The sequence below is a fragment of the Lineus longissimus genome, chromosome 12 (genome assembly GCF_910592395.1).
Source record: "Lineus longissimus chromosome 12, tnLinLong1.2, whole genome shotgun sequence".
Classification (NCBI taxonomy): domain Eukaryota; kingdom Metazoa; phylum Nemertea; class Pilidiophora; order Heteronemertea; family Lineidae; genus Lineus; species Lineus longissimus.
This window is the reverse complement of record NC_088319.1, coordinates 560,468-580,666: the sequence shown is the minus strand read 5'-3', so window position 1 is coordinate 580,666 and position 20,199 is coordinate 560,468. Positions and strand designations below refer to the sequence as shown.

Sequence of the window (20,199 nt, the reverse complement as noted above, 5' to 3'; positions counted from 1 at the left end):
AAAACCATGGGTTGTCTATATTCACCTTAGTAGTCGCCTTGTCGATAAAATGTGACCCCTTCTTGTCACTCAGCTTTTCGGCCATATTTCGCATTTCGACTCTCATTAACGACTGAGTTAGATTAGTAACGGATGACGCAAAGTAGACTGGTTGTTATTTCATGTTTGAATTGTGTGTGGTCTCTTGCGGCACAGACCTCAACTTGATCTTTATTTCAAGAATATCATCACTATAGCATGTATTGTATCGAACAATTGAAACCATACCATCAATGTAGATCCCGTCAGGCGCCAAACATTCCGCAGTATTTGTCAGCTAAAGTTTCATTCATAGCTGCACAACCTTGAAGCTCCACCGTCTTGCCAACACGGTGAGAGGGATGAGACACAACCGGACTAAATGGACCCTCGCAGCTTCAGCGTGACACCGACACATGTAGACAAACCATCCCTAATAGGGCCTGGTTGTACCAACGTATCGACACGAGAAAGAGATGAGACAGTCACAACAAGTCCGATTTTGACCAAGTCCCCCAACCATGTACACAGGCAGAGAGAGGTAGTCAGTTTTAACGGACGAATTCAAGCCTGGTTACCATACCGTCTTACCGGCACAAAAAGAGATGAGACAGTCACAACAAGACCAAATTTGGCCTGGCGGCTCCACCACGATGTTGAGAGACAGGAGATGGAATTTGAGCTGGGGAAGCCAGACCGAATTTGGTATAAATGTGGTACTCTCTCACCACGATTGCGCCACGGTGGGGCAGGTCAGACAGTAACAACCAGAGTGAATGGGCCTGGCTGCTCCACCGCACTGCCAACACAGTCTAAGAAATACAACAGTCACAGCCAGATCGAATCGGACCAGGCTGCTTTCTTGCCACACGCCAGTGAGGGAGTTGGAATAGACACAACCAGCGCCACCGTCCGGCGGTGAGAGAGTTGAGGCAGTCACAACCAGCGCCATCGTCACTTACTTTTTAAATTTGACACAGACACAGCCAGACCGAATTGGACATGGCGACGCCACAATCTTGACCGGCAGGGGAGTTGAGGCAGACACAACCAGGTTCGAATCGGCTTGCTGTTTGTGACTGTCTCAACTCACTCACCGTGAGAGACAAGATAGTGGCGCCGCCAAGTCCTATAATTTTGGTCTTGTTGTGGCTGTTCCGTCTCTCTTACCGTGAGTGACAAGATAGTGGCTCCGCCAGATCCAAGTCGGTCTGGTTGTTCCTGTCTCAACTCTCTCACCGTGCTCGACAAGGCAGTGGAGTAACCAGGTCCGATTTGGTTTGGCTGTGATGGTCTGAAAACTCTCTCACCGTAAGTGACAATATTTTGAAAAACGACAGTCCAAACTTCCCTCAACTCCGATTGTCAGATATCATCACGATGCCAGATCGAATAAATTAACCATTGATAGGCCACAATAGACTCGAAATCAGTTGAGAGGAGTGACGTGCACTGCTTTACCAGTCACAAAAGTTCGGGCTGGTCTATTGTTAAAGGCCTACCTGGCTTCTACCGGCTCCACCACCGTCTCCGAAAGAATTAGACATCGTCCGAGTTCTTAATTAGATTCTTTTTCAAAATCAAGAACTCCGAGCATTTCGTGTTCCTGAGTGACATGTAGGTAGCTCGAAACAGAGGTTGCTGCCAGGGGTTAAATCCCGTGGCTTGAGAACTCGGCCTGGTTGTTCAAAGCAAATTTAGTAACTTAACTCATCTTGGCGTTATCTCCTTCAGTTAAGCCTTTAGACTTTCAACTAGGCGTTATCTCCTTCAGTTAAGCCTTTAGACTTTCAACTAGGCGTTATCTCCTTCAGTTAAGCCTTTAGACTTAACGCCAAGTTAAGCTAACGTTAGCTTAGTGACAAAACCTTGTTTTGAACAACCGAGCCCTGGACTCAACTTACGTCAAAATAACCACCCAGGTCAAATCACTGTGGCGCCGAAACTTGGCGGTTAGCAAGGGAATCATCCTTTCTTGCTTTTTGCACCTTTGAATTTGGTTCCGTTCAGTTCCGGTTTTTCCTAATGGCCATGAAAGACAATATCATCCGCAGACAGGAGCGAGTCACAGTTCCGTCCATCCGCGGGCATATCGTCTGAAATACTGTTGTTCAGTAGCTTGGGCTCCCCCTTCAGGCCCCTCAGCCAATACGTCTTCATCACGCCCTTGCCCTGAAAGAAAGGTCAAGGTTGAACGTCACAGGCGAGTATAAATAGAGTGGCAATTATAGAAAACTTAGTGTCCAAAAAACACTGATTGTCAGTCAATTGCGGGACTATATCGAACTCATATTTTCACGTGTCTGTGATTGGAAGTTTCGAATTCCTGCAGCAGTAAAGTGGTGAATGGTCGAGCCTTAAAACGAACCAATGCGGGGGAAGTTAGCAGTAAAGTGGTGAATGGTCGAGCCTTAAAACGAACCAATGCGGGGGAAGTTAGCAGTAAAGTGGTGAATGGTCGAGTCTTAAAACGAACCAATGCGGGGGAAGTTAGCAGTAAAGTGGTGAGTGGTCGAGCCTTAAAACGAACCAATGCGGGGGAAGTTAGCAGTTAAGTGGTGAATGGTCGAGCCTTAAAACGAACCAATGCGGGGGAAGTTAACAGTAAAGTGGTCGCATGTACCTTTATTTCAATGCGCCCCCTAGGCTGGGTGACGTACTTGTCGAAACTATCAAGGGCTTGCTTCATTTCATCACTGATATGGATGCTCTGCGCTGAAAGTGAATGATATTTCAGATTATATTTCAGATTAGGTCTGCGAACGAAGACTTTCGTCTGTTCTTACATCCGCCATGATGTGGATGGTAACGAGATTCTGATTCGATTTGACATGACAACTTTATTCTGTCCTTTTTATTGATCATTTTCCTTTACAAAATTCAGATTCCGTTGCTCTGTAGCCCAATAGGGCATGTTTGAAGTCAATAAGATAATTTGAATTTGTCGCTCTGCATGCGCCAGGAAACCCCCCCCCCCCGCGGACCAAATCCGCGCTAGCCGGTGGTGCCCACCAAAGACAGCCACATCCACCTGAGAAAACTATCTCCTCATACTCAGTGGATCTGTACTTCTGTATTTGATGTCGTTCATACTTACGCCGGCTAGAAGTTTCCATTCTTGAGGCCGTGTTCACTGTATCGCCGAACAGACAATACCTGGGCATTTTGATGCCAACCACTCCTGCTACGCATGACCCTGAAAAGGAGATTTGCAAAATAGTGTCCGTCTGACGAAATAGTCGTCAGAAGCAGACATCACAAGATGATGTATATGAGACATCTATTTGACATGTCTTTTGTTGAGGGTCGTCTTCCGACTCCAATGATGACCTAATTCCGGGCTGGGTCATTCCGCATCAGTACACCCGAAAAGGTGCCTCAACACCATTGTCGGATACGTGCAGCGGTACACGGAATCTGGGGACTGCTCGTTTTGCAGATCCCCGAAATGTCAAAACGAACGCCTATCCCATTGTTTGAGATCGAACAATGGGATAGGCGTTCAAATTGGCGTTTTCGGGCCTAAGTGTTTTACCCGCATAACTTACCTATAATGAAGAACGCCTTTGAACAGCGCAGAGACATACATGTGAAATGGTGGAACTCACCTGTGTGAATGCCGACCCTTAATTTGAGTTTCTCATCGGGCATATGCGGAATCCGGAACTGTTCAATCTCTCCAATGATATCTAGCGCCATCATGGCAATCTCGTTCACGTGCTGCCGTCCGTTACGTTCCGGGACGCCCCCTGCGACCATATACGCATCCCCGATTGTCTCAACTTTATAAACATTATAGTTTCCAATCTGTTCGTCAAAGAATACATACAGCGCATTCAGAAAGTTCACCACTTCCATCGGGGTACTACTTGCAGAGATTTCAGTGAATTTGACAATGTCGCTGAAGTAAACCGTCACAGAATCAAAATACTCCGCTTCGACAGGGATGTTTTTCTTAAGCTGCTCGGAAATAGTCCGCGGAAGCATCTGATCAAGGAGGTTATCCGACCTGAGCTTTTCTTCCGCCAGTTCTTGTGACTTTTTTGAAATTTCCGTCGTGACGGCTTGCATTGTTTGAATTGTCCTGCATACTAACGTCACCAGAACAGGCGAGATTACCAAAATCACCACAAATGATAAAATTCCCGCCAAAACATTCAAATCTGCCGCGAAGATTTCCGAATCTATTTGACGAATAATTTCGTCCTTTAAATCAATCTTGAATGTGCGAAAGATATCCAAGTACGACTGGCAGTCTCGAAAAAACGACAAAGCATTTTGTTTGCTTGCGTTTATTTTCCCTGAGTTTAGAACGGTCTGCATTGACGTTTCAACCGTTGTGACCAGATCTTTATTAATTTTCATTTTGTGTCGATAGAGGGCGTCTGTGAATGGAGCGAACTTTTGAAACGCTATGATGTGATCTTCGGCCAATGCGAAGTTTTCTGTGAATATTTGCTGTTCATCTTGCGTAAGGTTGCCCCTGCCGTAGAAGTCTATTCCAATCGCAACTTTCACCCCGAAACTCTCTTTGAACCTAATGATGTACTTATACGCCAGCATTAACTGCCAGAGCGAGCGGTGAACAGTCTTTCCAACCTCGCCGCCAAGAAAATCAATCAAAATGGCGTTCACTTCAGTGTAGAACTGAACTTCGTCCGAAACGCTATGGGTGCCATTTCTTGCTATAGTCCCGTTTCTGAAAGTTTGTAAAACATGCAAAAGATCCTCTTTTGTTTTGTTGATTTGGAGAGAGTTTGTATTGAGGTCGAAAGTCGGCCACGTTTTTGTCAGCATGAGCCTTTTGTCGGTGAGACTGTACTGGTTTGTCAAAGTGTATAAAACGTCCTCGTCCTCGCAAATGAGGTAGAGAGCTGACTCGGCCCTTTCCAGCTGAATTGCATGAACGAGGCCACCCATAGCCTGAACAGACGCAACTTGCCTTTTAATGTCAAAAAGTTCGTCAAGAGTCATAACAACGCTAGCTAAATTATCAGACGCGTAAATTGCCAATGCTAAAATTGGTACGAAGACCATCACTAGAGTCTGAATCATTTGTATTCGGCGCCCCCTAACGGTCAAAGAATTTGCGCCACAGCAACCTGTTTTTAAAGCCGTGAAGCTGTTTGTGCTGCCCTCTGTCGGCGCCAAGGTGTAGCTTTTCCTGCAGAGCCTCGTCATCGCTCGGTAGATGTTCATTCCCTTTACGGATGTATTGTTGTTATATTCAATTACACACTATAAATTACAAATTGTACTTTCTTCTGCAAAGCGTAGGATTTTTCTTTGGATTACTGGCATACCCTCACGTGCGGTGGGATGTATCTGGTTCGTTAACACGTATATGACGTCACTCCATTGCCTGCAAAGAAAGTCCATGAAATGGACAGGATTAATCAAGCACATATCTTCTAAACCCACGTCCAGGACCAGCTTCTCGCTGACTAGGACGAATAACAACTGATCGGGTGATACCGCAATGGCGTCAACGTGCAACGAGGCATGTATCCTACATCGGTTATAATTTCATAATCTATCACAGACCAATGAAGTTCATTAGGAAATCGATTGCTCTGAAATTCGGGCAGAGGTTTCACCGGTGTAATGTTTTTGAGTGTTTCTGTTTTTGAGTGTTTCCCCTCATTGTTTGGGAACGCTCAAAAATAGATTGACAAGTTTTTCTGTGTATCCCCCCTATTGAAAAGTCGTGGTCTCTCTAGCTGCCTATTGTTTGGAAACACTGACACATGGGGAACAACCACAGATGTTACACCGGCATTAGGTCTTGAAACTTGAAGTTCAGTAACGTGATTTCGTGTGGCGTAAAGTGTACATCGAACGTTGTTATTGCTCCACCATTCAGATAAACCTTTTTGATGTTTCTGCCCAGCGCTCAGGAAAGCCCCTAATATACCCACTGACCAAAGCAAAGAAATTTATGGAACACTTCAAAACATTACAGAACATTAAGCAGAAGACGCTGAATGATGATGATAAAAGGCATTCCGATAACTCAAATTAGGTCGCGTCGCTTTGAGAATGTTCCACATGTAGAGCTGGAAACTTCAAGCATGGCTGGACAACTGTTTAGAAATCCTTTTCTGGAACAAACTCGTATGACAAAATGACTGAAGTCAATTTCACTAAACCGAGTCACTATGGACCAACGAGTCCCTACTCGAAATTCAGAGAGATGACCCGTGCATGCAAAACAGCAATACAAAATATACATGCTTTAGTTACTCTGATCAAAGACTGATTATATTCAATCTAAGCTACAGGGTGGCCTAGAATTTTTTCCCTTGCACCATAGAACGCTATTGTGTATCCATTGTGTGAGGGAAAATATTTCTGGGCCACCCTGAAAATGAAAAAGGTCTCTCGATGCATTTCAACGTGTTTAATTTGGGTAGATACTAGTTTGACTGACGTGTCACGTGCACGTGCAGACGGTCATGACGTCCCTTTCGTTTCGATTTCGTAGTAACTGATCAACCGATCACAGATCACAGAATCCAGAGTATATACGGCATATACGTGTACCGTGTAGACGTCATTTAGCCGGCTGAGGGACGCCTGTAGAAAAAGGCCTGTAATACGTGTAATAGGCCTATGTGAAACAGATGCGCCAAAACCGGAAAAGCGTTGATACACTAAAAATCCTTTTCTATGAGGTCAGTGCTCAGGCCTCATCTGCCTGATCATTGACTCCTTGGACGGGATTTCACAGTAATTCATATTTAAACAGATGACTGACTTACCCTACCATCGACCCAAGGGAAAAAGTGCTCCAAACATCGCTTATATCATTCGGTAGAAACTTCCGTGATAATTCTGTACCTGTATCCATCTACTTATGAAGTAAGTCGGGTTCTTCATAAATCGTATGTTCCACAGCGTCTTTGTGGCAAAAGATGCAGCATCTAGTCCTCCTCTATTGACAACCAAGATTCAATTGAGGAACGCCGCGCTTGCGTCTGACCTTGTGAGGACACTGGTCTAGAGAACTGTCGCCCATGGTGACCTGGTGCCCCATATCAGTTTTAAAAACGATCTCCAAAAATCATGAGTGACGTATTATGCAACACCTACCAACACTCTTCCGTTTTTTTGCAAACGAACCATTTTGTATGTATACCTCATGTGGAATTAAGCTAACAAGATTCTGCACTCTTAGAATTAATTTGCAAAATTTCGAAATATTAATTCTGATCAAGGTGGGAACCCGGTAGTAAACTACACGCGTCTCTCCATTGAGATTTATGCAGCAGTTTTAAAAAGCTCCCATTCAAACCTATGGAAACTTCAACTCCTTCACAAATGACATGACATAGTTATCAAAAGCCATCGCTCATCTTTCATAACAGAAGCGCTGGACCTCTATTGTGATTCTGTGTCGCTGTTTTGATGATTTCGTTCAGTTACCAACGGAGATGAAGGACAATTCATTCCGTGCAGTCTACCTTGAAGAAGACACCATTTTACACCAGAAAGAGCAGTTTTCAAAGCTACTTTGTTCGACATATGAATACAGCATGACCCGATCAGGTCAGTGGTTTGATAAATAGAGCAGGAGCCTGGGTCACGTCGGCTGAAAAGCGACGAATTTTTTCTTGGACCGTGGTTTGTGCACATCCAGTTCATCTCTGCTAAAGAAATTTTTTATTCTCAGCTCATAATTGCAAAGAAAATAGATAAAAAAAGACGGTATTCCTAAGGATCAGTGGGTCAAAGTCGTCCTCTGGCAAAGTTTTCAGAAAAACAAAGTGGTTATTTGAAAATATCGTTCATTTTCCCTATCTAGAAGTGAGATTTGTAAGGTATACCGTATGCCGTATGCCACGGACACGTTCACAGACCAACAAAAAAATGTCGTGGACGCAATGTCATTTTCGCTGTTCGGTCCACGGCAGTCGTGGAAATAACCCCTTTCAACAAACTCGCCCCGTAGGCCCTAATGGTATTGGCATTATGTATTTGCATTATGTATTATATAGGCCTATTTTGTGCATTGTCTGTGTCATTGATGTACTTAATTTATATGTACTTCTCCTTTTTATAGCTCCGGAACCAGAGGCGTTGTAAGGAACGAAATCAGCGCCTCTAGTGTCAAGATTTTTTAATTCCGGTGTAACATCTGTGGTTGTTTCCCATGTGTCAGTGTTTCCAAACAATAGGCAGCTAGAGAGACCACGACTTTTCAAGAGGGGGATACACAGGAAAACTTGTCAATCTATTTTTGAGCGTTCCCAAACAAAACTTGTCAATCCATTTTTGAGCGTTCCCAAACAATGAGGGGAAACACTCAAAAACATTACACCGGCACTGGGGTGCGGTGAAGTAATTTCTTCGTACGTTTGTTAATGTATGGTTGATGTTTTCTTATTCAAAAATATCTAACTTCAATATTGAAGCCAACGGTTCAGCATTGAAGTCGCGATTTAATTCTGACTTTTTAATATTGAATGAGCCTTCTGGGCTTTCGTAGTCTCGTCATTCTTTTTTATGCTGGCCAGGTACCTGTAATAAAGTTTTAAGCCGTTTTCCCTTTAAAACAGTACTCTCTACATGCTCATAGCTTATTACGAGACGTATTATCTGGGAGGAACGCTTTCAAAGCTAAATAGACCTATCCTAGCCTGTCAAACCATGAAATTTTCGTTGTAGGCTACGTTATGCATGATAATTTCGGGGTTTGGGGGGGTCTGAAATTAGGGGGGTGGGGGTTACGGCTTTTTAACCTGCGAGTCAGCTTTTTCACCACGACGGTTAAATGGAGCCTCAAAACCACAAAAGTAAGCCGACTAGACTGAAACTTCATTATTTTCTTCATGTTAAACGCCTTATTCTCAATTTTAGAAAAATTATATCCTTAATGGAAAATACCATTCAACTGTATAGTGAGACCACGCATTGATCTCAAATTGAACAACGCGTGCTGATTGGTTTAATACAGGTGCGTGACCCGCTGCTTTACCCTAAAGTTACTCGGGCCTGGCGCGAGAGCGTTCGGGCTCGATTCATACTGGGCATGCGCTTCAAAGCCCGAGATCCGGTGCTTACCAAGTCGAACGCGCTAAAAATCTTCTCCAGGACCTGCTGCCACCTATCGCTTTAACACCACAGTTTGCTTGCAAGATGGCGGCTACCATGTTTGCGAATTCTTCCCATTTGACTGAAAGAAAACTGGCTCAAAATGCCAATAATATTGTCCCCGACTGGATGGCAGAGGAAGAGAGTACTGGAGTAAGTTTCAGCCGACCTAAATTTCCTACTTTTGCGATGTGCATTGCTCCTTTGTTGAGGTTTTCCCTTTCCTTTGCGTATGTTGATGACCGGCGGCAGGAAAATGCATTGTCACTGTGTACGAAATGTATAATGTAGGCTACAGTTACACGGTCCCTGGCTTTTTTTAATACCAGAAGTCGGAACGAGTTTACAATCCCCGATCACACCTCAAAAAAAGGTCATCGGTTGACTAACCAAGCATCACTGTTCAATGGATTTATAGTTGAATGCGATCAAAGTTACGTCATTTCCGATGGGGATTCTAAAGTTTAGCCTAGAAGTAGGTATGTGCAATACCCCAATACACAGGGTGATATCAGTGACTCCAGTACCTGTGTGAGCTGCGCAATGGCTGCTTCGCGGTAGTCTTTTAAGATCAAGTTTGTTTTTCAGACGTCCATCTTTGCAGTAGCTTTCGATGGTGGTGTCGTGGTGGGAGCAGATTCCAGGACCACCACTGGGTGAGTAGGTGTTCTCATTCTTCCAGTATTCCCCACTGATGACTGACACTGTGTCCTTTGACTGAGAGTTTACAGCCTGGATCGCAAAACATTGGGTGGTTTTTAGGTCACTTAATCTTTCTGACCGATACTCATTTCTTGGCCAGTGTGGAGGAACTCAAGACAAGTCACAGCATCTCTCCCCACTGTGGAATTGACTTAAACTGGACGACTCCAAGCACAACACTCTGTAGAATTAAGCACATAACTTAAGTTTCAAATGATGAAAAAAATTGAAAAATAAACCGACTTCAACTTTTATTCTTTTAGGTCGTACATCGCCAATCGTATCACAGACAAGCTCACGCCTGTCACCGACTACATCTTCTGCTGTCGCTCAGGATCTGCGGCTGATACTCAGGCCATCTCAGACATCGTCAAGTATCAACTCAACTTCCATAAGTAAGTCGAAAGTTATTCACAGTGCTGGCTGTTTCTTCCAAGAAGTGTGTTTTTCACGTGGTGTGTTGCTGTCATTCAAATCAATCATGATCGGCAAACACTTCATTCAAATCTCCACTCCTCCATCCACACCACACAGTGGGTGCATTTTACTTGGTGAATCCGTCTATTTGTGTTACCTGTGGTACTACGACAATTGTGTCGATTTCTTTCAGGATGGAAATTGGTGAAGAGCCCTCAGTGAAGACGGCAGCACACGTGTTTCAAGAGCTGTGTTATGGCTACAGGGACAGACTGATGGCTGGTATCATCGTCGGAGGCTGGGATGAGAAAAATGGAGGACAGGTATAAGATGGCAACTAGCATGGATCAAAATAAAATCGGTCTCCATTATTAGTTCTAGTCTAGTGTGTAAGAGTGGTCACACACTTCCTGCAGCCTTATTGCTACATCAGAGCCAAGTTGAGGAGAAGATAGAAATCCCTAAAATGGGACGCATAAATTTGGCACTCGGTTCACGTTGAATTGCAAATGCCCAATGGATTGAAACAGATACAGTAGAACCTCCCTTAGCGGACACCTCTCTAATAAGGACACCCTCTCTATTAAGGACACTGGTTTTGGTCCCAAATTGGTTGTTACCATTCAATTTTACCTCTCTAATCAGGACACCTCTCTATTAAGGACAGTACTTTTCAGTCCCAAGGGTGTCCTTAATAGAGAGGTTCTACTGTAGTATCAAACAATAATGTGTTGACGTTTCCTTGCTCCTGGTTTCAGGTATACTCCGTGCCTCTTGGCGGTATGTTAGTGAAGCAGCCTTTCGCCTGTGGTGGATCAGGCAGCACTTACATCTGGGGATGGGTGGACGCTAACTACAAGGAGAACATGTCCAAGGAGGAATGTAAAAAATTTGTTGCAGATGGTAAGATGGTGTCCCCTCTTTATTCGAATATGAAACTTTTCATATATATCACAGTATTTTGGGAGGTCATTAGCATAACGGTCAGACCTCTGGGCTCCAATGCAGGGGTTGGTTCGACTCTAGGACGGACCACCGCTGTTGCATCTTTGAGTCCTTGAGCAAGACACCTAACGTCACGTTGCTTCTCTTAACCCAAGACGAGTACTGTATTGGGTTCCCATCTTGACTGAGCATAACTGAAAAAACTGTTCTCTCAGAATTCGACTCTTAATTAGTGGTGACCCCTGGCCAGAGGGGTACAGGATTCCCATTGACAGCTGCATAAAGCCCAGTCGTCGTTTACTTTGAATTTGACTGTCTCAAGCTGTTTCTCATCTCCCAACTCTCTTTCAGGTCTCGCCCTTGCGATGTGTCGTGACGGCTCTAGCGGCGGTGTGATTCGGTTAGCCGCAATAACAAAAGATGGCGTTGAAAGGAGCACAATATTAGGAGACAAGTTACCACGATTCTATGAGGGATAATAACATGTTGATTGGAGAAAAACATTTGATGTATTTTGATCGGGATGAATTGGCGGGTCCTGACAGTTTTATCAAAGGTCATCCTTGCAGCGCTTGATAAGACGTGCCCCGTTAACTTTTGCGCAGTGGGGTAGAACGGTCTTTTCAGTCGAGAGCAAAATAACATAATGAGGTGTTTGAAGGAATGAGGAGTTTTGCGTTTACAGTCAGGCAAGAATCCCCTATGCTGATCAGCAGGTGGTAGCCTGATCAGGCTACGATTGACACATTGGGGATCCTCACCTGACTGCTGTGCAGGTGATGCACAGGCAAATGAATTATTTACATATGGACTGTGGTAAAACACAGGCGTATGAGTAACCTTTTTCAAGGTTTGAGCATAAGACAAATCACATGTCAAAGTTGTATTCCCAGGTGTGGGTCTCTTAAAGCGTTTTATCGCAAAACACGAAACTCAATATTATTAGTTAGCCATATCATGGCATATCCGATATCACAACTCATTTATACAAAGTAAAGTTTCGCTCCAACAGTAAAGTTTTATGATCAAAAACTTCTAAAACTTTGAAGCTTTTTTCTCAGAATCTTGTTTTGTGATGAAACTCTGCATTTGTGTTGTAGTTGTAGTGTAGGGTAAAATTAGGCCTGGTTTCATCATTTCCCATAATTTGATCAATATTCAAATAACTGGGAATTGAAACAAATGTGGTGTTCTTTTTGAGTTGAATGAGTCGGAAACCAACCTCATCATAAATATGTGCTGGCGTTTATTCAATATAAGTTTCTAGAAAATGATCAATTTTGGGTGTGTGTTATCTTTTGTGGTTTTGGGCTCAGACTGGTCAGGTTCATACTATATCCAACTTTCCTGGTACATCAGGTAACATTGAATCCTCACCTAAAACGTATGGATGTCTTGAAGGGTCTGGACCCCCTTCTCATTGTGACTAACAACCTCATCATGGAGTGTCCACATTCCAACAGGAAGCAGTTTGCCAACCTTTCACACACTTTTTGAACCATGTGATCACCAAAGGACAATGTGACTATTTGTGCATAAGGACATAGTCACAACCACCAGCCAAGGTCACATCCAGTATGAAGACATAGTCACCAACATACTGCAAGCATACTTGCCAGTCATATAGAGGGGGTCCGAGGTTTAACAAGGACAGTGTTAGTCTCTGATCCGTCTCAATTCTGCTGAAAGTCGGTTTGTGGCTATGTCATCACGCTGGTCGCTTGTCTGATCCAAAGCAGTGACGGCCTCTCTTCTTCAGTCTGATCACAGCTCATAGATAATCCTGATCAGCATCATCCCATAGTAGATAATCATATATTTGGTAGACTGAAATCTATAACAAATTGCTATTCTGAGCAGGCAGAAGCTGACTACAAAACAAACTTCAATCAGTCTGTTTTATTTTCATTTTACAAAACTAAAATATAACTAGTTTGTACAAATTCCTAAAATAAACAGACATTATTCGCTGCTACATTATTCTGACACGCCCTGTACCAGGTATACATATTTAGCTACACGTAAACGAACGAGTTTGCATTATGAAGCACATGAGCAAATAAACAACAAACAATTAAAGCACCTTAGCTTACATGACATCACAAATGCAATCAGAAGATATGAACAAACGACAGGACAGAGTAACATCCATCAGTATCAGTGTTTCCATTGTTCCCCTATTCCATGTATTCACAGAATCACCATTCAAGGCCTGATCTGTATTGTAGGGGAAACACTCACAGATACCACACCGCACTGATATGTTTTGATCTCATACAACTATACATAACTGGCAAGCAATTAAAATGACCACATTTTCAATTTCCTTAGCAAAAATCCCAATAACCCAAAAATATACATGTATATGTATCTCCTGGTATCAAAGCACAATTATAAAAATAACTCTGAAATAGCTTGGACTGGACATACTCCACCCCAGCCCTTTTTCACTCATGAACCTTGATACCAAAACACGGATATTATCATTTATAGGTTAAGCGAACATGTCCGCCATATTCTAACCTGGACATACATTTCGTTGCTTATGTACAAGCATTGATGCATAAAATCAATTTCTATACAGGTCAGAACTCATTGTAAAAGCATGATATAATTACTTCAAAGAGAACATCTTTCGATTTCCAGTCCTCGTAGAAATACAAAAAAAGCTTGGTTATAAGTTATGCGTACCATAGATTTTTTTCTTCGCACATGGGATGATCAAATTCTCTATACCAAAGAATAAACAATTCTGAAATCATTTCCCGCAGGGCAAAATATTTCATACTATACAGTTTACTCAAGACTGAGATCTTTTAGAAATATGCATAATGACACAAATGTTTAGACCTGAATTGTGCCTCAGGGATGGAATCTGTAACAAATATGTCCAAAGGGCAGATGACATAGCCCCCCCACCCCACCCCGTGACGAAGACCTACCCAGCAAAGTCTGGTATTGGAGTATTACAATTCCCATGATACACATTAACCTTCTCCTTACACGAATGATAAAGATCAAAAATACTTTCATAACCCTTGTCCTTCCACCACTGGCACAACTGACGATTCCAACAACACGGAATGACATAAAACAAATCATCGAACTCCATCCCTAAAAGTGTAAAAAAATCCTGATCTCCTAAATGGCCCTTAAAACTATACTTGTCCGTTAACGTTTTAATCTTATCTCGGTTAATCTGAGCATTATACAATTCAGACTTCCTCATTTTGTCCAAGTCGAGCAGTAAAACGCCACTATTAAAGCCAGGTTTACCATCAGGGGGTGGGTCACCTACTCGAGTCCCTTGGTTTTTACTCCTGTACGGATAAAACGTGTGTCGGTAAACAGGCTGCATTTCATTTGCAATTCCTATGACTTGATTCGGGGAGAATTTCCCGAATAGGTTATACAATTCTGCAATGTCAGTGTAGAATTTGAGATCAGCGTCGAGCATGATGGCACGGTGCATCGTATCCGGCATGACGCGATGGACGGCTACTGACAGGAAGAAGAGAGCGTCGCTGTAGTACGCACCAGGGTGAGCACTGAAGTGATCTTGTAAGGGTTTTACAATCTCATGCAGCTGCTTTGCCATTGTGTCAATTTCATGACTCATCAGCTGAAATAAGTAAAGATTGTAATGTCAGACAGGAATTAAAGGGAATCTATAGCAGAAGCCAGGTAGGTCAGATTAAGTTACCTAGAGACACCAATAGGGGTCTCTCTCCTAAGTCAGAGTACATCGAAATGATTCACACTTGTGGTACAAGGAATATAGGCTGCATAAGCACAACTTGGTGTCTTAACTATGCATATTAGTCTCTAGAAAATGGCCAATTTATAGTAGGCTACCCTATATTCCCGATACGCATTAACAATCATGGGGGTCGGGAAATCAAAACCATCTTCACATTAGGTCTTCACGGTTAATGATGCCAGACTATGCCTATGGCTCTCAAGCCATCGTCTGGCATTTTTGACAGACAAGACAGACCTATGATAATGATGTAAAGATCCTTTCCCTAGGCCAAGGTTGATAGGAGGTACATGTGAATTGTGATGTGTGTCTGGTAGACTGGGTCAGGATAAGGGCCTAGTCATCTTAATCATTACAAAACATACAACAGACCGTATAGTTAGAAGTCTCCGCATCTGACTTCTTGATTCCTTCAAGTGTCTGTGTGGCGATCTCTTGACTCTCGCTGTCCCCAATCACGTGAAGTCTCAGTGGAATGGACGACGTCTCCAGGAGTGACTGAACCATCACTGAAAACTTATTTCGCAACGGCCAATTATTTTTAGCTTTTGAGAAAAGTAGAAGGACATCAATGCCCTGTGATTTGACATCATTTCCAAACTGCTTTTCAGACACAAATGGTGTTTCCTGGAAATGTTCACTTGAAATTTTTGTGTGTGCAAAATTTTGCAATTTGAGTTCTTTTCTTTCCTCCTTGTCTACACCTTTATTGTAAATCTTAGAACTTTCCTCAGAAAAGTTGGTCCAAAAGTTATTTTGTGGTCTAGACCAGTAGTAGAAATAGAGTCCAACAACAAACAGGCTAAGTATGATGACTTTGAAGCAGTTTGTTCGGACCCACTGCACAAAAATGAGTCTCCAGTCAACATGGTCAACCATTTTGCTTGGAAATACATTCTCACTACCAGTTTTAGCTCCTATTCTTTCCACAGGATCAATGTACAGGACTCGTTTCATTTTATTTTGAGGACGAGACTGCCAATTAGGTTTGCAGTGTATGATGGGATGTTTCCTGTACTGACCAATCAAAAACGTTACTTGTAGACACGTGATGAACATGGCCGCGATTTCCGAAAGTTAAATTTGTTTCATAAAAAACGATACAAAAACACGATTTATTTAAAACTGTTTTGATAAATTCTCGATTTAAGCAGCTCAATACTAGCTCTTTAGGTAAGAGATGTAAACTACGCCAACATTTTGGGCAAATTTGGTCTGACATTTTTATTTTAGTGGTTTGTCTGGAATTGGATACTTCTTAGGGTCATTTGAATGAAGCCATGTACAAAAAGGGTACAGAAGAGAAATATGCGGTTACCATTGTCAGATAAACATTTCTCTCCATTTACCATTTACTCTTCGTTTATTTCCATGACCCACCATCCTCTCAGTACACTCATCAACAATACAGTTACATTATGATGAATGATTCTCTAGATCAGGTCAGGTAGGCCTGCATAACATAGTACATGTGCACCAGGCGGACGACGGCCACTCCGTACGGAAATACGTCCAGCAGGACATCGATAAAATGCAACCAAGAGTAACATTCTGGTATGACTCTATCCTTTATCAACTGTGATATGGAGTGAAGAGCGTGTGTCAAACCAACTTTTACATTTTCAGCCACCATAGGTTTAACTTCCACAATTCCAGTGCCATGGCTGACTTCGAGAAACTGCAGCAAGAAACTAGATCCCAGATTGAAAAACTCCGACAGAGCCAAAGCAGGTGTCGTCACATGGTCGAAAAGGTCAAAGAAAAGGAAAACGTTCAAGGTCGAGGTTCAAAAAGACACCTTGAAGACGATGATGAGCGAGCAGCAAAGGTCAAAAGGAGATCTTGTGAAGACCAAGTGACGGCTAGTGTTATACTGCCCTCTAGTGCTAACGCAAGGAAACAGCTGAAGAGACGGAGTAGATCTCGTAGCGGCTTGCGGTTACGAGAGTTGAATGCGTCGCTCAAGAAGTACAGTCCTGTTCTTGGTGTGAAGAACAAAAAAACATTCACCAGCACTCCTGTGGGAACGCCGCAGAAAGTTAAGAAAGTTGGAAACCATACCCCGAAGTCAATTCTCAAACGGCGCCAACTTATTGAAAGAAATGTGAAAGTCAAATCTAAGCTGAGAGATACAAGTTTGGCTGCTTCTCCCAACATGAATGAGAGCAAGAGCCTGAATTTTTCTTACTCGACCACAGGGAGTCCCAGCCAAGTTACGAGCCACCGATACAACACCAGGCATTCCTCAACCGCCAGATCACATGATAGGTCAGGTGGTATCCAAGATGTTTCGACTGCGGAGGAGTTGATGGATGACCCAGGGAATCAGAGACGGCCTCTCGTCCACAAGAGGGATTCTACTAAGAGATCAATACTCTGTGAGCCACTCACTAGAAAGGTAGGTCAAGGTGCAAACCAAAGTCAAGATTCTGGAAAATAGCCGACCTGCCTGAAATTGCTCTGAACCATAGATTGTCACTGGCATCTCTGACCGTGAAGATCTATTCTTCAGAGCCTCGTTACCATTTTCTGCCTGTTGCAGCAGTAGTGAACATGAATCTGGGTCTACAGACAGATCACTGAAAACTTGGCTGCTGGCTATTTTCCATAACAATGCATAATGAAATTTCCTTGACAGAGCCAGAGATTCAAAAAAGTTGTGGTAAACCACCAGTACCAGTTGATTTATTGTAAAATTGGTATGCATCTTGCACTTATTCTGTTCTTCCATTGTGTTTCAGCCAGCTAACAGGGTCACTTTCAATGAGTCACTCTCCAGGACATACTCCAACCTGTATGATGAAGATAACCCCCAAGGCCGACCTCCCCTACTTGGATATGATTGGATAGCTGGTAACCTTGACAACGACCAATCAGTTGTCAACAAGCCGGATGAATACTTTGAAGAATTGAGGCAGTTCCGTCAAACAAATAAACAGGATTGTGTGTCGAAGCCAGAATTCCCTGCGAGGTAAGTTCATCAGGGTCATTGGCCCTGAAAGCCATGATGAGAGTAAGCATGGTACATGTGTAGGGGTAGTCCATAAACATGTATATGTTTCACCATCCTTACAATGTTAAGATTGAGATTGAAGTCACTTTCACAAAATAATCTGCTGAGTTGATTTCTTGTCTTCAGAGACCTGGAGACAGGAGTACAGACCTATAGGCCTAGGTGATATTTTATGTTAGATTTATTCACTATTGAAAAGGAGGTTCTTTCTCGAAGTTATGTCTTGAGAAACTAAATGTTATAGGAAAGAAGCTGTTCTATTTTCAGGAAGCTATCAGACTCCAATGGGCCTGCCTCTCCTGACGTACAGGATCCAAGTCACACTTGTAAGTAAAAAAATATTCTTCTTGTCATCGGTGACTGAATGGATGTGGGAGAATTAAGAAATATATGATGTCTCTGTGTTAAATACCTGGTGTATCGTCTTTTAATATTGTTCATTTCATTTTTAGGTATTCACACGTATGTTGTCGACAAGCGTCTCTTCACCGTCCCAATCAACAAACGAGATGACGGAAGCAGCTACTGTCCCATCTGCCGGAAACCAAGATCCGAACCCACAGCGGCAGATCCTGGATTTGTCCGAATCAGCCTCCCTAAATCAGCTCTTCGAGATAATGATTATAAAGTGAAGCCCCATCGTAGACGGAGTTATGATCCATCAGATTCATGTGCCCTGTCAGAGGTAAGTTTGGTATTGTTTAAGCTTTCAGCATTTCAGACTTAGATGTTTGAATGTGGATGCACATAATCAAAGAAGATGTCCAAACTTGATTTTGTTTCAAACACTGAAAACGGAGATGCAATGCAGATTCGTAAGACTGAATACAGTTCCTTGGTAGTCCTGGCATAACCTCGCCACAGTGAGGAAGCTGTTAGTGGTATGTATGGTCCATGTGGGGGCCTTGATCAGAGATGGCCTACAGTCTGAAGCTGCATTGCTTTTTAAGAGTTGGTTGGTCTTCGACTTGGAGTGATGGGAGATACTTGTAGACATTGCTGCTGATTCGACTGGGCGATTGTATCAAATAAACTCTGTCTGATCATCATTTGTTTCTTTTCAGCATTGCCTGGCTGGTTGGCAGAGTGCGAAACCAGCGACCATCAAGGCTGCGTCAAACATGGACTTGATGTATGCTTCCAAAGGTATCAAGGGACAGCTAGCTACTGTAAGTTGAAACAATCTTGGTCAAGGTTCCACAATAGGGTTAGAATCAATATAGAGGTGTTTGAAAAGTTGGGGTCACAAATTTGTCTTGTTGAATTCGTTACTTGTGTGTGTGTGTGCGTCATTTTCTAACTTAACCAAAGCCAGTGGTGTTTGAATAAACCAGATTTGTTCTATTTCAGACCCAAAGTGAAGTCGAAAAGATTGTTCGAGAACAAAAAGATGCCTACCATATCCCAGAACCCCTCAAGAAGTCCCAGCTCCAGGTGTACGAATTACGTGAGAGAAGAGCTAATCTTGCAAATCCGATGAAATCGCGTCGCGAAAAGACGGATGAACTGTTGAAGACGTCACATGCTCTGAGGCATCATCTGCAGGTCCTGGACAGGAAACAGAATCCATCAGAACTTGCAGCAAACTCCACTCAGTATCCTGTGTTGTGAAAACCTGGGTGGAGGGTGTTTACGAATGTGTTTGGAGGGAAATGAGGAGTTTCATTGCAAAACGTGATACATCAAATCCAAATTGGTTGTGATCATGTGTTTTGGCTTCTCTCTATTTTGTCCACGACATGCATGTGATTAATCTCTGCTACTGTATATTGTATATGTTTGCTGGTCCAAACATAATATGTAATTAATATTGGATAGATTCAAGCACTATGTGAAATTGTTTGATTGTACCAGTCTGATTGTACAGAACAGAATATATGCCGGTATATTTTTAGTTCTCCTTTTGTGTATGAAAATAAAGTGTTTCGTGCAAATTACTCTTGTTGTTTATTTATGATGCTATAAATCATGAAATTTTTACAGCGATTAATTTCACCAATGCACTGTCAAATGTGAACTTATAAAGGACGTAAGTCCAGTGGACAATGCCTAATATCCAGCATTGCCCTGAAGACAATGTCTCATCCAGCATTGCCCTGAAGACAATGTCTCATCCAGCCTGGTCCTAGAGACCATGTCTCATCCAGCCTGGTCCTTTTGGAGAAGTACAATACCTCATGATCCAGCCTGTCCTGGAGACAATGTCTCATCCAGCCTGGTCCTGGAGACCATACCTCATCCAGCCTGGTCC

At 42.9% G+C, this 20,199-nt stretch overlaps 4 protein-coding genes across 5 annotated transcripts; 2 read left to right on the top strand and 2 right to left on the bottom strand.

The window, feature by feature from the left end:
- Positions 1-1,634: 1,634 nt before the first annotated feature.
- On the bottom strand, positions 1,635-5,374 carry LOC135496621 (uncharacterized). Its single transcript, XM_064786037.1, has 4 exons — positions 3,627-5,374; positions 3,116-3,214; positions 2,642-2,733; positions 1,635-2,190 (listed from the first exon to the last, which is right to left on the bottom strand). Exons 1-4 carry the CDS (start codon positions 5,215-5,217, stop codon positions 2,041-2,043), a joined length of 1,932 nt encoding a protein of 643 aa, XP_064642107.1. The 5' UTR covers positions 5,218-5,374; the 3' UTR covers positions 1,635-2,040.
- A 3,774-nt stretch (positions 5,375-9,148) lies between these two features.
- Positions 9,149-12,453, top strand: LOC135496624 (proteasome subunit beta type-6-like). The gene is made up of 6 exons (XM_064786042.1): positions 9,149-9,264; positions 9,700-9,767; positions 10,077-10,208; positions 10,424-10,553; positions 10,989-11,133; positions 11,527-12,453. Exons 1-6 carry the CDS (start codon positions 9,157-9,159, stop codon positions 11,652-11,654), a joined length of 711 nt encoding a protein of 236 aa, XP_064642112.1. The 5' UTR covers positions 9,149-9,156; the 3' UTR covers positions 11,655-12,453.
- A 606-nt stretch (positions 12,454-13,059) lies between these two features.
- Positions 13,060-15,994, bottom strand: LOC135496623 (xyloside xylosyltransferase 1-like). Its single transcript, XM_064786041.1, has 2 exons — positions 15,308-15,994; positions 13,060-14,797 (listed from the first exon to the last, which is right to left on the bottom strand). Exons 1-2 carry the CDS (start codon positions 15,992-15,994, stop codon positions 14,114-14,116), a joined length of 1,371 nt encoding a protein of 456 aa, XP_064642111.1. The 3' UTR covers positions 13,060-14,113.
- Positions 15,989-19,843, top strand: LOC135496622 (uncharacterized). 2 transcript variants are annotated; one of them, XM_064786039.1, is made up of 7 exons: positions 15,989-16,108; positions 16,592-17,333; positions 17,677-17,906; positions 18,216-18,274; positions 18,401-18,633; positions 19,013-19,117; positions 19,299-19,843. In XM_064786039.1, the coding sequence occupies exons 2-7, from the start codon at positions 16,596-16,598 to the stop codon at positions 19,557-19,559; spliced, it is 1,626 nt and encodes a 541-aa protein (XP_064642109.1). In that variant the 5' UTR covers positions 15,989-16,108; positions 16,592-16,595; the 3' UTR covers positions 19,560-19,843. The 2 variants fall into 2 exon arrangements, with proteins under 2 accessions (XP_064642109.1, XP_064642108.1); XM_064786038.1 differs by having other exon boundaries at positions 15,997-16,108; positions 16,562-17,333.
- The last annotated feature ends 356 nt before the right edge of the window (positions 19,844-20,199 follow it).

Coding starts and splice junctions, on each gene's coding strand:
- LOC135496621 (XM_064786037.1), bottom strand. CDS start 5,217: ATGAACATCTACCGAGCGATGACGAGGCTCTGCAGGAAAAGCTACACC. Junction 3,215..3,626: donor AAGGGTCGGCATTCACACAG/GTGAGTTCCACC, acceptor TCTCCTTTTCAG/GGTCATGCGTAGCAGGAGTG. Junction 2,191..2,641: donor GGGGGCGCATTGAAATAAAG/GTACATGCGACC, acceptor CCTTTCTTTCAG/GGCAAGGGCGTGATGAAGAC.
- LOC135496624 (XM_064786042.1), top strand. CDS start 9,157: ATGGCGGCTACCATGTTTGCGAATTCTTCCCATTTGACTGAAAGAAAA. Junction 10,554..10,988: donor ATGAGAAAAATGGAGGACAG/GTATAAGATGGC, acceptor TCCTGGTTTCAG/GTATACTCCGTGCCTCTTGG. Junction 11,134..11,526: donor TAAAAAATTTGTTGCAGATG/GTAAGATGGTGT, acceptor ACTCTCTTTCAG/GTCTCGCCCTTGCGATGTGT.
- LOC135496623 (XM_064786041.1), bottom strand. CDS start 15,994: ATGTTCATCACGTGTCTACAAGTAACGTTTTTGATTGGTCAGTACAGG. Junction 14,798..15,307: donor CGGAGACTTCTAACTATACG/GTCTGTTGTATG, acceptor TACTTATTTCAG/CTGATGAGTCATGAAATTGA.
- LOC135496622 (XM_064786039.1), top strand. CDS start 16,596: ATGGCTGACTTCGAGAAACTGCAGCAAGAAACTAGATCCCAGATTGAA. Junction 17,334..17,676: donor GTGAGCCACTCACTAGAAAG/GTAGGTCAAGGT, acceptor ATTGTGTTTCAG/CCAGCTAACAGGGTCACTTT. Junction 18,275..18,400: donor ACAGGATCCAAGTCACACTT/GTAAGTAAAAAA, acceptor TTTCATTTTTAG/GTATTCACACGTATGTTGTC.